This window comes from Myxine glutinosa, chromosome 6 (assembly GCF_964187855.1).
Source record: "Myxine glutinosa chromosome 6, kmMyxGlut1.1, whole genome shotgun sequence".
NCBI lineage: Eukaryota > Metazoa > Chordata > Myxini > Myxiniformes > Myxinidae > Myxine > Myxine glutinosa.
The window spans coordinates 23,724,727-23,737,822 of record NC_136266.1 but is presented as its reverse complement, the minus strand read 5'-3'; the positions used below and the strand labels follow the sequence as shown (position 1 = coordinate 23,737,822).

At 43.2% G+C, this 13,096-nt stretch overlaps 1 protein-coding gene across 9 annotated transcripts in view; it reads left to right on the top strand.

The window, feature by feature from the left end:
* TAX1BP1 (Tax1 binding protein 1) overlaps nucleotides 1-13,096 on the top strand; it is a 249,415-nt gene that overhangs the window by 135,045 nt on the left and 101,274 nt on the right. For all 9 annotated transcript variants that reach the window (XM_078779689.1, XM_078779688.1, XM_078779687.1 and 6 more), the window contains exons 9-10: nucleotides 8,255-8,437; nucleotides 9,822-10,001. In XM_078779689.1, the coding sequence (XP_078635815.1) occupies nucleotides 8,255-8,437; nucleotides 9,822-10,001 (363 nt within the window). The remainder of the gene's footprint in view (nucleotides 1-8,254; nucleotides 8,438-9,821; nucleotides 10,002-13,096) is intronic.

The window sequence follows — 13,096 nt, the reverse complement described above, 5'->3', positions numbered from 1 at the left end:
GCATATCTGATGTATCCTTGGTAGGTAGCTTGTGCAAAATTCAGGGGTATTATTGTGTTGTTTTGCTCAACATATCTGGCCAAGACAGAGTTTGCAAGGGCAGTGTCAGCTCTTCTTACAGTTTCATAACTAACACCATGTCCTGCAGCATGCATTAGTTGCACCAAGTCCTTGGACCTTGTTGCTTGGTGAACAGTGAGAGCTAGCCCTAGTTGCTTTGGTGTCTGCTTTCTGCCACCAGATGCCAAACATACTATGTCCTGTGCTATGCTCAAAATCCTTTTGCTTTCTCCATCATCATCACCTTCGGAGGTCCCTTCAGAATCTTCAAATATGCTGTCACAATCACACAGCAGGCGTAGGAAAATGTAAAGGCTTTCAGGAACCACCTTCTGTGCACTTTCAGTATTGATGTCTCCAATATCTGAGTGTCCTGGCATTGTCTTGATGTCATTTCTCATTTTGACTGCCACTCTGTAAAGCCAACTCAAGAGTTCCTTGTCCTTTGTTTCGGCTGAGAAAGATGGAATGTGCTGGGAGGTTTCATCAGAATCTTGTATCTCACTTTGTTCTAGCTCATCTGCCATCTCTGCTAAGTTCTGAACAACAATACCTGTTTGAATTAGTGGGAAGACTAGAAGTGAATCCTGTTGATTCATGGACTGTACAAAATCTGCCCTATCTCCTAATACCCTTTTGACTTTGTTCTTGAATGCTTTGTAACTCTGTCGGTCACATTGCTCCACACAGACACTGAAGTCTCTTCTCATCATGTAACAGTATTGGTGCCAGATGGTTTTCATGGTATAGATGTCTCCTCCAGACAGCCCAGCATCCACCTCCTCGATCATTTTGTTGAAACAAACATCTGGTGGATATTCTGGGCCTTCTTCTACCACAGTTGACTCAGACTTCCTCCTGAAGGTTACATAACAAGGAAGGTGGTACTTCCCTTCAGCAGCTATTAGGTCACTTATTCCTGCCAACCGGCATCTCATAATCTTGTTCTTTTGAGCATCATTTAGTATTCTGTCTGAGGTCTCTAAAGTGGCTACATTCCTCAATTGCTTTCCTGCCTTATCCTCCTGACAGAAAATACATTTGTCCCAGGACACTGAAGCAACTGATGCTCTAGAAGAGGGGCGAATGCATGTAGATGGTTGGTCACACGAGTCCTTTGCTTCCTTTTCATGCCGATTTTTCAGTCTCTCAATATGGTTGGCATGCGTAAACTTTGAATAACAGCCCCTGTGCCATACTATGTGTTCTTTTTCATCATCAAGGTCAATACTCTGTATTCCGTCAAGTGTTGAGATGTACTCATGGTCATGGTATTTCTGTCTCGTAATCACACAGTCTTTAAAGCGTTCGAGACCAACATCTGTGGGCTTGGTTGTCTTTTCATTTTTTCTGTTGCCTTGGCAAATGAGGCATGTGCTCCAGTCGATGTCCAGTGCAACTGATTCTCTCTTCCGTCTCCCGCCTATCACAGCTACAGGTTCCATCTTCATTCATATCTGGAAAGAGACAAAGACTATGTCTACCACAACACTGAAAGCTATTTACAGCACATGCAACAAGCAATATGTTATAGTACATTGTTAACACAACAATTATGTTAAAATGATGATTCGGGCAGGACCTGAGGAAGGATACAAAGGAAAGCATCATTATTGCAATATATTATGTCTCAAAAATGTGTTGGTATCAAATGGTAGACTGCATTACCTTAACTTAACGTCATAATGTGAAATATTATATTTTATTGGCCATTTGGCAGCCATCTTGGATTTTCACCAAAGTGTGAAATTCAATTTTTATTAACACCTAATCACATAGAGTAAGTTAATTTGGACCTATCATGATGAGAAAAAGTCATACAACAATGATATTGGTTGGAATCTGGAAATATTGAAAATTGGCACGTTTTGTGATTTAGGGGGTAGGGGTAGCTGATCATGCATAAAACATATTTTCTGAGAACTTGGGTATATTCCTGAAGATTTGCTAATGAAGAGGAGGGATCTGGGCAAATTTTAAAACTATTTTGAAAGAAATTGACCAAAGAACAACTTCACAGTATGCAATTTAGTGATTTGGAAAAATCAAAATGAAGGCGTTTTTCAGGCATATTTTTGCCTTTTTGCTTCAATAAAACCACTTATAGATATGCCATGCACCCCAATTTGGGTGAGGATTGTTGTATGACTATATGTTATAAGGTCATAACCCTAGAGACCTTTAGGACAGCCAGATATAAGTTCTAGAGCTCAAATATTAGAAAACACCAAAAATGTAGGCGGCCATTTTGAAAAATGGCCACAAATCTGGTCCAAACCATTTACCAAGCTGGCAACAAGACTTTTTGGGTTCCTAGAAGTCTGGGCTTTCAGAAAAACATTGTTGCCAGCTTGTAACATGAGTGTACCCCTACCACCTTTTCTAGGCCACTTTTGGGGATATGCCTCCAGAGCATTACCCGCTCGACGCCTTATGTCTTTTCCCATCTCTTTTATTTGGCCACCTATTCTGTTTCCAAACCCCTTTATAACCCTTCTTTCATTTCCCAGGTGGATTTGTCACTTTGGGTGTCCATTTTCCCATTTATTTTATCAATTTCATTATTTTGGGGGCCCATTATTTATTTTGTTTCCCGCGTTTCGTTTTTTATTTCCCTGCTTTCTTTGGTGGATTTGTCTCCCTGGGCGTCCATTTTCCCGTTTATTTCTTTCATGAATTGCATCATGAGGGCGTACAGGTCCGAAACCGTTGGCACCGTGGGCTCGGCCCTCGCCGCCATGTGTGAGGCGCCGCCATTTTCTTCCCCTGCTACCTCTACTGCTGTACCCTCATCAATTGCATCCTCCACTTCTCCCAATTCTTCCCGGGGGTCCTGGGTTGATTCTAACTCCTCATCCTCCCCATTTACCCCCACCAACATCCGACCGTCTTGGTTATCCATGGCACGAATTTAATTTGGATGTTATACTAAATTTTGGCCGCTCGTAATTTTGAGTGCGTTAGGCGCACCTCGGGTCCAATCCCACTCCCCGACACCAATTGTTGCGGCCAATAGTACAATTGATGTCCAAAATTTGGTCTAAAGAACTTTAGTCCCAGGTTCCAAATCCCACTCCTGACACCAATTGTTGCAGATCTCAGCGCCGGCCTTTTCCCCTTACCAAGGGGGGATTAGTCCCCTTGTCTTTGACTAGCCGACGGAACCCGGGACCTATGACGTCCCTCCCAGACAGCGCGAAATAGGGTCGTAGGACTAATCACTAATACCTAATTACTCGCGCTGCCCAGAAACGAGGAAATAAGCCCCGCATGAATCACGGGTGTTGGTGGATACACCGAGCGGTAGCGAACCCGTGACCCGAGCCGTTATCAATGATGAGACCCCGATCCAAGCGATTCTTAATTGTGCCACGCTTACCCAATGATGGAAATCACAGAAACGGTCGAATTGGGAAGAAAGAAAGAAAGAACAAGATTTATTCACACTATTTACAATGTTGAGAAGAAGAAGACACAGTGCAATCCTTAAGCAGTCTTATACTTATTCCTTGGACAAACGGGCCCGTTCACACTCAGACACACTCACACGGGGATTGCAGACGAACAGGTTGATGGTCACCACGTCCAGGGATGGCGTCCGGGCAGCTCTTCCTCCGGTCTCAAGCTCACACCGCGAAGTAGATGACTCGAGACGGCAGGAGCTCTCCGCGTGTCGTTGGCGCGCACGGGATAATTACGGGGCGAACGGTAGGGCTGGGCTCTGGCGATTACACTGGCAGCTGCGGCCGCATACGTAATAAGCGAATAGGCGCTAACAATGCACTTTTCAATTCCTTCAAGTCCTCTGACAAATCCTTTCATATGAGTTCTCCGAGTCCTGGTAACGAGTTCTCTTGTACAACGAAGTTCTCCTGGTCAGTCCTCGAGCGCCTGCGTCTCCCTTCTCATAACTCGATTCAACACCGCGCATCCCTTCTCATCTCAATTGAGGTTGGGGCCCTCGTGCAAAGGGTTTTATTGCCACGCCCTTGGAACCCTCTGGAACTCACCAGACGTTCTTCACCACGCCCTATCACGCCATGCCCTCGGAGCCCTGGTTGGCTGATGGCCCTTACCATCATCGCCTCTGACGTGCTCCTTCATGCCGCCACACCCCGACCTCGCGCTCCTCCCTCTTTTCAGGCCTACCTCGTGTCACTTGACTAGTTTCGAGCACACAAAGGGCAGCGAACGCTGCTGGCAGCCAAAGCGTAACAAACTTGAGGGATGCCAAATGGGGAGCGGGATCGATTATGCCCATGATGGAATTGGGGGTGGGTGGCGCAGTATGAAAGGACCTAAGCTCATTTATTTACACAACGCAGATGTTACCAGGGAAATGGCCTACTCTTGCACATACTATGGCATAACTAATACTCTAAGTGGGCCCACGTGTTGCTTGTGGACTAACTATGGGGGGCAAACATTTAACCTTTAATGATGTCATCTATCTATAATTCCAGCAATCTCTGTGTGTCTGTCTGTGTGTCTGTGTGTCTGTGTGTCTGTGACCGCTGTTTCTCGACAACCACGGGTCCGATATACTTGAAACTTGCCAGGTATATTGCTGGGGACCCGAGGATGTGCCTTTTCAAGGTTTCATATTAATCGGACAATTACTTACCGAGCTATGTCCAAAAAACGATTCAACCAATCAGAGAGCAGCGAGCTATCACGTGTGCCGAACGTGGCGATCAGACTCTGCCTCGGACGGCACATTTGACAGCGTATTCATTTATTTCACGTTGGAAAACTATGTTGCCGTTAAACTATGTTTTAAAACGAATTCAAACTGCGATTAAATTAAAACGATTCATCCTAACTGCGATTTGCGAACTTCCGGACAGTGAAGACTGTCCGGCAGCACGCTTTCCGGCAGCCAATCACAGAACGCTTTGTTGCGTAGGCGTGGCCGATGTGAGACGAGCGGAGCTGAGCGCGTTACGAGCTGACCGCCATTACGGTACGTAATTCGATTTCTTATGCGCATTATTTCTCCCAATTCAGTCAGAGCGAAGGGCGGAAGCGAAGAGCGTTGTATTTTTTGTTTACGGGCGTACGGGCGGGGTAGAGCGTACGGGTAGCGTTTTTTTTTTTTTTTGGCAAGGAACGGGCAACCACGCGTTTGTGCACGCGATGGCGATTGCTTTACCAAACTCCGGAAGCCGTTCGCTTTGGACCAAACCATTGCATGTAAATAGAGGGGGGGGTTCTGTGGTCGTTGCGAATGGACCAAACCATTCATGTAAATAGAGGGGGGGGATTGTCACTGTACTCGCAAGCCGTTCGCCGTTCGCTTTGGCGTTGCGAATGAACCAAACCATTTCATGTAAATAGAGGGGGGGGATATAATTTTAGATAGATATATAGTACGGGCATATATATAGTACGGGCATGCCCTAGTCTATCTATAATTCCAGTAATCTCTGTCTGTACGTTTGTCTGTGACCGCTGTTTCTCGACAACCACGGGTCCGATATACTTTTAACTTGCCAGGTATATTGCTGGGGACCCGAGGATGTGCCTTTTCAAGGTTTCATATTAATCGGACAATTACTTACCGAGCTATGTCCAAAAAACGATTCAACCAATCAGAGAGCAGCGAACGATCGCGTGTGCCGAACGTGGCGGGCACACTCTGCCTCGGATGGCACATTTGAGAGCGTATTCATTTATTTCACGTTTGCAAACTATGTTGGCGTTAAACTATGTTTTACAACTAATAAAAACGAATTTGCGATTCATTCGCTTTCCTGCGCGTTTGTGCACGCGATGGCGATTTCTTTACCAAACTCCGGAAGCCGTTCGCTTTGGACCAAACCATTGCATGTAAATAGAGGGGGGGGATTGTCACCGTACTCGCAAGCCGTTCGCTTTGGACCAAACCATTTCATGTAAATAGAGGGGGGGGATATAATTTTAGATATAGATATAGTACGGGCAATGCCCTAGTATATACAAATCTCAGAACCGTATAGTGTCACACGGTACAATGTCATCATGTCACACGGTACAACCATCACCAAGGAGTATTACCAAGAGGTTCTGCGTCGCCTTCGTGACGCTGTGCGACGCAAACGGCCGGACCTGTGGGCAGCGGGCAATTGGCAGCTCCATCACGATAACGCACCCGCCCATTCTTCACATTTGATAGAGTTTCTTGGCCAAACACAACACACCTGTGCTTCGTCAGGCTCCCTACTCTCCCGACATGGCTCCGTGTGACTTCTGGCTTTTCTCCAAGCTGAAAATGCCCCTGAAAGGGACCAGATTTCAGTCCAGAGAAGACATCATGCGGAATGCGACGGACCAGCTGCGCGCCATCCCAAAAGAGGCGTTCCAGCGCTGCTTCCGACAGTGGCAGAACCGTTGGGAGAAGTGTGTGGCAGCCCAAGGGGACTACTTTGAAGGACATTAGTATAAGTTTGTTGTATCTGGATACGAGTATTTTTTATGAACAAAGGTCGGATACTTTTTGAACACACCCCGTATATATATACACACACACACACCCCATGTAAAGTTTTGACTTTTTCAACACATTTCAACATACAGCTATTTGATCTTCATTTCAACAATATTGATAGATAAAGGTGATATAATATAACAAATATCATGAAACATTTACATTTTGTAGTCCATTGTATAATTTAAATAAACATAAATGCAAATTTCGCATGTGGAAAAAGTTAAGTACACCCTTGGCTCTAATAGGTGGCATTGCCCCCTTTGGCAGAAACAACCTCAAGTAGGCGTTTCTTATAACTGTCTACCAGTCTCTGACATCGACTGGGAGAAATTTTTGCCCACTCCTCAATGCAGAATTCTTTCAGCTGTGCGATGTTTGAGGGGTTTCTTGCATGCACAGCTCGTTTCAAATCCCCCCACAACATCTCGATGGGATTTAGATCCGGGCTTTGACTTGGCCATTCCAGAACCTTCCATTTCTTTCTGTTCAGCCATTCCTGGGTGGATTTACTGGAATGTTTAGGGTCATTGTCATGTTGCAAGGTCCACCTTCAGTTGAGCTTCAACTTCCAACAGATGGCCTCACATTATCCTCTAGCACTCTCTGGTACAATGAAGAATTCATCGTGGATTCTATGATGGTGAGCTGCCCAGGCCCTGATGCAGCAAAGCTGCCCCAAACCATAATATTTCCACCACCATGCTTTGCAGTTGGTATCAGGTTCTTGTGGTCAAATGCTGTCTTTGGTTTTCGCCAAACATGTCTTCTGGTACTGTGGCCAAATAGCTCTACTTTCGCCTCATCTGTCCAGACCACATTGTTCCAGAAGTGCTGGTCTTTGCCAAGGTGTTCATTGGCAAACTTTAGTCTTGCCCTGATGTTCTTTGTAGACAGCAAAGGTTTCCTTCTGGCACACCTCCCATATAGATCAAATTTGTGCAGCCTCTTTCTAATGGTAGACTCGTGCACTTTGACATCAACAGTGGCAAGAGCTACCTGTAGGTCGCGTGATGACATTCTGGGGTCCTTAGGGACTTCTTTCAGCATCTTGCGGTGTTCTCTCGGTCTACACTTGCTGGGGCGGCCTGGCCTGAACAAGTTGGCAGTTGTTTGGAATCTTCTCCACTTGTAGATGATCATCCGGACAGTCGAATGATTGATTTCAAATTGTTTGGAGATCTTTTTAAATCCCTTCCCAGACTCGTAGGCATCTATAACCTTCTTTCTGAAGGCCTCAGAGTTCTTTTGATCTAGGCATGGTGACGCCGCACACTTCAACAACAAAGAGCAAACCAAACGAAATGTCTGAGGTTTAAATAAGACAGGTTCTTCCAAGATCCTCTCTAACGATGTTCTAATCATTTGCACCTGAGCTGGTGCACCTGATTCTAATTTTAGGTATTTGAAGTCGTGATAAATGTAGTGGTGTCCTCAATTTTTCCACATGCGAAATTTGCATTTATGTTTATTTAAATTATACAATGGACGACAAAATGTAAATGTTTCATGATATTTGTTATATTACATCACCTTTATCTATCAATATTTTTGAAATGAAGATCAAATAGATGTATGTTGAAATATGTTGAAAAAGTCAAAACTTTACATGGGGTGTACTTACTTTTTCACATGACTGTATATATATATATATATTTGTATACTTGCATGAAAAGGCCATATGAAGTAGGTTGCTTTTGAAGGTTGTGGTGATTATTTCGTTTGCAGAATACATCAGCTAAAGTATCTGAGCAGTTGCGCCAATCGGAAGACCAACGTGCTGCAAATGAGCAACGACTCGAGCTATTGAGTGAAGAGATTCTCGAGGCGACGACGACGAGGGATAAGACTATGGCGGACCTGCATCGTTCACGGCTGCATTGTTCCAAGCTTGAGGAACAGCTATCACGTGTATGACTTAATTTGGTCAGGGTTGGAAGGTCCATTTTGTGACTACCATATGGTTTGCCTTTGACTACCAATTTTTATTGTGTTGCATTTAACATTCTCTAATTTTTACCTATGCCACCCAAGGTGGACAGAGGCTACGTTTTCACCACCTTTTTTGATTCCGCAATTCGGTTAATCTGTGGGCATGAGTCACTTAGATAGGATGCAACGCAGCAGGCGGGACATATTTAGTGTTAAAACTGTCGCACTCAGGGTGAGGTTAAAAGTAGAGGGTAACCACACCTAAGTGTCACACTAAGTTAAAGTTGTTTCGGCCCGGGTCTTTAAAACAGCTGTTCACCACCATCTCTTTTCTTCCCCCATCCAAAACCTTGATCTTTTCTACCCCCGCTAATTTCACCCCAAATCCACATTTTGAAATACCAACTTGTGTCCGGGAAGTCCTTGGTGTCCTTGTGTTTTATATTTCTCCCACCCCCCCCCCCCCCCTTCCCACGCCTCCTCCCCCCAAGCCCTCTCCCTCCCACACATCTCCCTGCTCTCAAATGTTATGTTTGTGTGCTTCCCCTTCTCTCCCCATCTTGTCTTCCGCTCCTTCTTTTTATGTATTTTGTTTGTCTGGTTGATTTGTTTGTGAAATAAATGTTAGCTCTTTCACGAGCCTCGATTCAGTATACAAAAAAAAACCAAAAAAAAAAACCCGTGGTCTGTCTTCTGTGAGCAGACTATCTCAAAAAGTTATGGACGGATTCAGACGAAACATTGTGGACTGGCTGGATGTGTGTTAAAGACAAATTTATTGGGTGTTGGTGAAGATCTGGATCCGGATCCCGATTCTAGAACTCTTAAAGTGATTCTTCACCAATGAGAGATATGTCCAAAAACGATATATAGCACAATAGCTCAAAAATCTATGGACGGATTATTACAAAACTTGGTGGATTAGGTGGGTTGGAGACAATAACAAGCAGATGAGATTTTGGTTGAGGCCCGGATGCAGATCCGGCCTCTTAATGGGATACAAAACGTAAGCTGTTCAGCCTGCTGGAAGTACACTACTCACAATAAGTGAGGGATATTGTGGGAGTGAGTTTATTTTATTTTTTTAGGGGTTAGGGTTAGGGTATTGAAATCAAGAATGCTGTGTTTTTTCACACTCATTAATAACCATAGAATTAGGACCAACAACTTTTTTCAACATAATTAATGCACAAAATCAACCACACTGAAGAACCTGCCAATATCCCTAACTTATTGTGAGTCGTGTATATGCTCAACCGAGTGCCATTCCAGTTGTAATTGTTTTTTGATGTGTAGTTTTTGGTTATTTCTGTAAATGTGTTTGCTTAAATGGGATATTCACTTTTTCTTTGTTGTTGTTTAGGTGGAGGCTCAAGTTCAGGGGCTGGACGTGGCTAAAGGTGGGCTTGAGGACCATGAACAGCTACAGAAGGCAAACGAGGACCTGAAGTTACGCCTTATGATGGGTGCAGAACACTACAAAGAAAAGTACAAAGATTGCATAAAGCATCAAAAAGAGATTTCCAGACTGAAGGAAAAGTTGGTGAGCATACATCCTTCTGTACCATTTAGTTCTTGTCAGCAAGTTGCTTTATGGCTTTATTGCATGACATTTTATTACCTTCTGAATATATTTTTTATTTTTGAGTGTTTGAAAAAGAAAAATAACTAGAAATATTTTCATTTCCTTTTTGGGAGATATTTTTTCCTGCTGCTGTTGTACTGTGCACAAAAAGTGAAGGATATTCTGTACTCTGGTAACTGCAATAAACTGAACTGCAATAAACTTTATGTCTGTGGATGTGGAAAGTACTTTAATGCAGCGACGTGTTAATTCACAGATTGTCTCAATGGTCAAATAATGATTTTTCGTCGTGTAATTTAACTTTCTGACGATTTGTTGAGGAATTTTATCCCATTCATCATGCAAAGCATCTGTAAGCTCGTCAAATTTGCGAGACAGAGATATATTTTACTCTGGTGAGAGTAAATTGATCTGCCTTGAAGGTCACAGAGCCTTTCTTTCACTAGCCTCAGTGGCGTGATGGTTAGAGCGTCCGCTCTGAGTCTGGAAGGTTAGTGGGTTTAACCCTGGCCGAGTCATATCAAATAGTTTAAAAATGGTATGTGCTGCTTCCTTGCTTGATGTTCAGCATTTGGAGGATAGAGCATGAACTAACTCTAAGTTGGCAATACGAGCACAGGTTTTGATGGGCCCAATGGCCTCCTCCAGTATCGAAGTTCCTTGTAAGGGAACTATTATTTATTTTTTTATTTTTTTATTTTTTTATTTTTTTGTTGTTACCTGCACCACCAAAGGTGGATGGAGGTTCTGTTTTCACCCCTGTTAGTATGGCAGATAGGTGCAGGAATTGTGCCTTTGATGATACAACCATGGCATTTGGCACACAGAGTATGTCCTAAGAAAGATATTTGGCTATAGAGCCATCGCAGATTTGTCCTTTTTTGAAAAATGGCCGCCATTGTTGTCACAGGACAAATCTGCGGTGGCCCTATAGCCAAATATCTTCCTTTGGGCATACTCTGTGTGCCAACTCTCGTGCTTGTATCATCAAAGGCACTATTCTCCCAAATATTTCACCTATCTGCCGTACTAAAAATTGGGCGCCATTTTTATTGGACACATCTGTGATGACTCTAATAGTCCGAATATTTAACTGTGTACCAAATACCATGCTTGTATGATTCAAACAACAGTTTATACAAATTCATATACCATATACCATATACCATATACCATATACCATAATATACCATATAAATGGCGGCCATTTTCAAATCATTGTTGTCACAGGACAAATATATGGTAACCCTAATAGTTAGAGGTCTTTAATTATGTGCCAAATGTCAAGCTTGTATGACCACAACAACAGTTTATACACAGTAATGTACCAAATATATGTAAAATAACAAGCAATGGAGGCCATTTTGAAAAAATAGCCGCCATTGTTGTCACAGGACAAATCTGCGATGGCCCTATGGTCAAATATCTTCCTCAGGGCATACTCTGTGTGCCAACTCTCATGCTTGTATCATCAAAGTCACAATTCTCCCAAATATTTCACCTATCTGCCAATCGATGTCTGTCCGTTTGTGAACAAAAATCTCAAAAAGTTGTGGATGGATTCAGACAAAAATTGCCAGAGATGTAGCGTATGTGACAAGGACGAAATGATTAGATTTTGGTGAAGATCCGGATCCGGCTACTGGAATTTTTGAAGTGATTCTTCACCCATTGGGAGATAGGGCAAAAACGATACAGAACAGGATATCTCAAAAAGTTATGGATGGATTTGGACGAAACTTGTTGGACAGGTTGTGTGTATGACAAGGAAGAATCGATTCAATTTTCGTGAAGATCTGGATCCAGCTAGTATAATTTTCAGTGATCCTTCAGCATTGAGTTATATGGCCAAAAACGAGGGGTAGATCAGGGTATGAAAGACTGTAAATATGGTGATTCCTGTGATTGATTTTTATTAAATGTGAAATCCGTATTGTGATTTTTCTGTTCTACTCTGAGGTACAAAAGGTAAACTGTTCACCAGGCGGAGGTATGCTGTTTCCTGAGTGCCGTTCTAGTTATTAGTATTATCATGCTTGGAGAATATTCTTGCTTTGCGTGAAGGTATGTTGTTATGTTTTGGCATGGAAAACTAACTTGTGTCTATAATGTCCAAAATTATGAGAACTGCATAGCCATCCATTTACCGGGAGAACATTTTCTTTCGGCATACTCTTCGGTGATGCAGGGGATACGTGCGTTCCCTGATGATGGTGTGGACATGTTCCTCTTTGGGAAAGGTTTTGCTGCATGTTCTCCAGGGTTGTCTGCTCCGCATGGTACATGGAGCATGTACATCGTGACGACCTTTCATAGCGCTTTGTTATGTGGATCCGGTAGCACCATGCTGAAAATGTACATGCTGAAATAAATATTAATGAGTTTAAGTTTTTCATGCTTTGTTACCTCCGCCACTAAAGGTGGATGGAGATTGTTTTCACCGTTTGTCTGTCTTTCTGTCTGTCTGTGAGCAGGATGTCAAAAAGTTATGGACTGATTCAGACGAAACTTGATGGACAGGTTTTGTGTGTGACAAGGACTAATTGATTCGATTTTGGTGAAGATCCGGATCTGGATACGAGAATGTTTTTAATTCATTCTTTACCATTGAGAGATGGGGACAACAACGATATATAGCATGATGCCTCAAAATGTTGTGGATATATAATGACAACTTGGTGGATTAGTTGTGTAAGTGACGAGAACAAGCCAATTAGAGTTTGGTTCAGGTCCCAGTCCAGATCCGGCCTGTCAGTGGGATACAAAACGTAAACTGTTCAGCCTGGCGGAGGTATGCATTCTACCGAGTGGTGTTATAGTTACCTCCATCACCGAACGTGGGTGGAGGTTATGTTTTCACCCCTGTCTGTTTTTGTCTGTCTGTCTGTGAACAAAATATCTCAAATTTGTGGATGGATTCAGACCAAATTTGGTGGAGAAGTTGGGTATTTTACGCGGACGAAATCATTACATTTTGGTGAAGATCTGCATCCGAATCTAGATCCGAGAATTTTAAGGGATTCTTTACCATTGAGAGAGGACAATAAAAAACG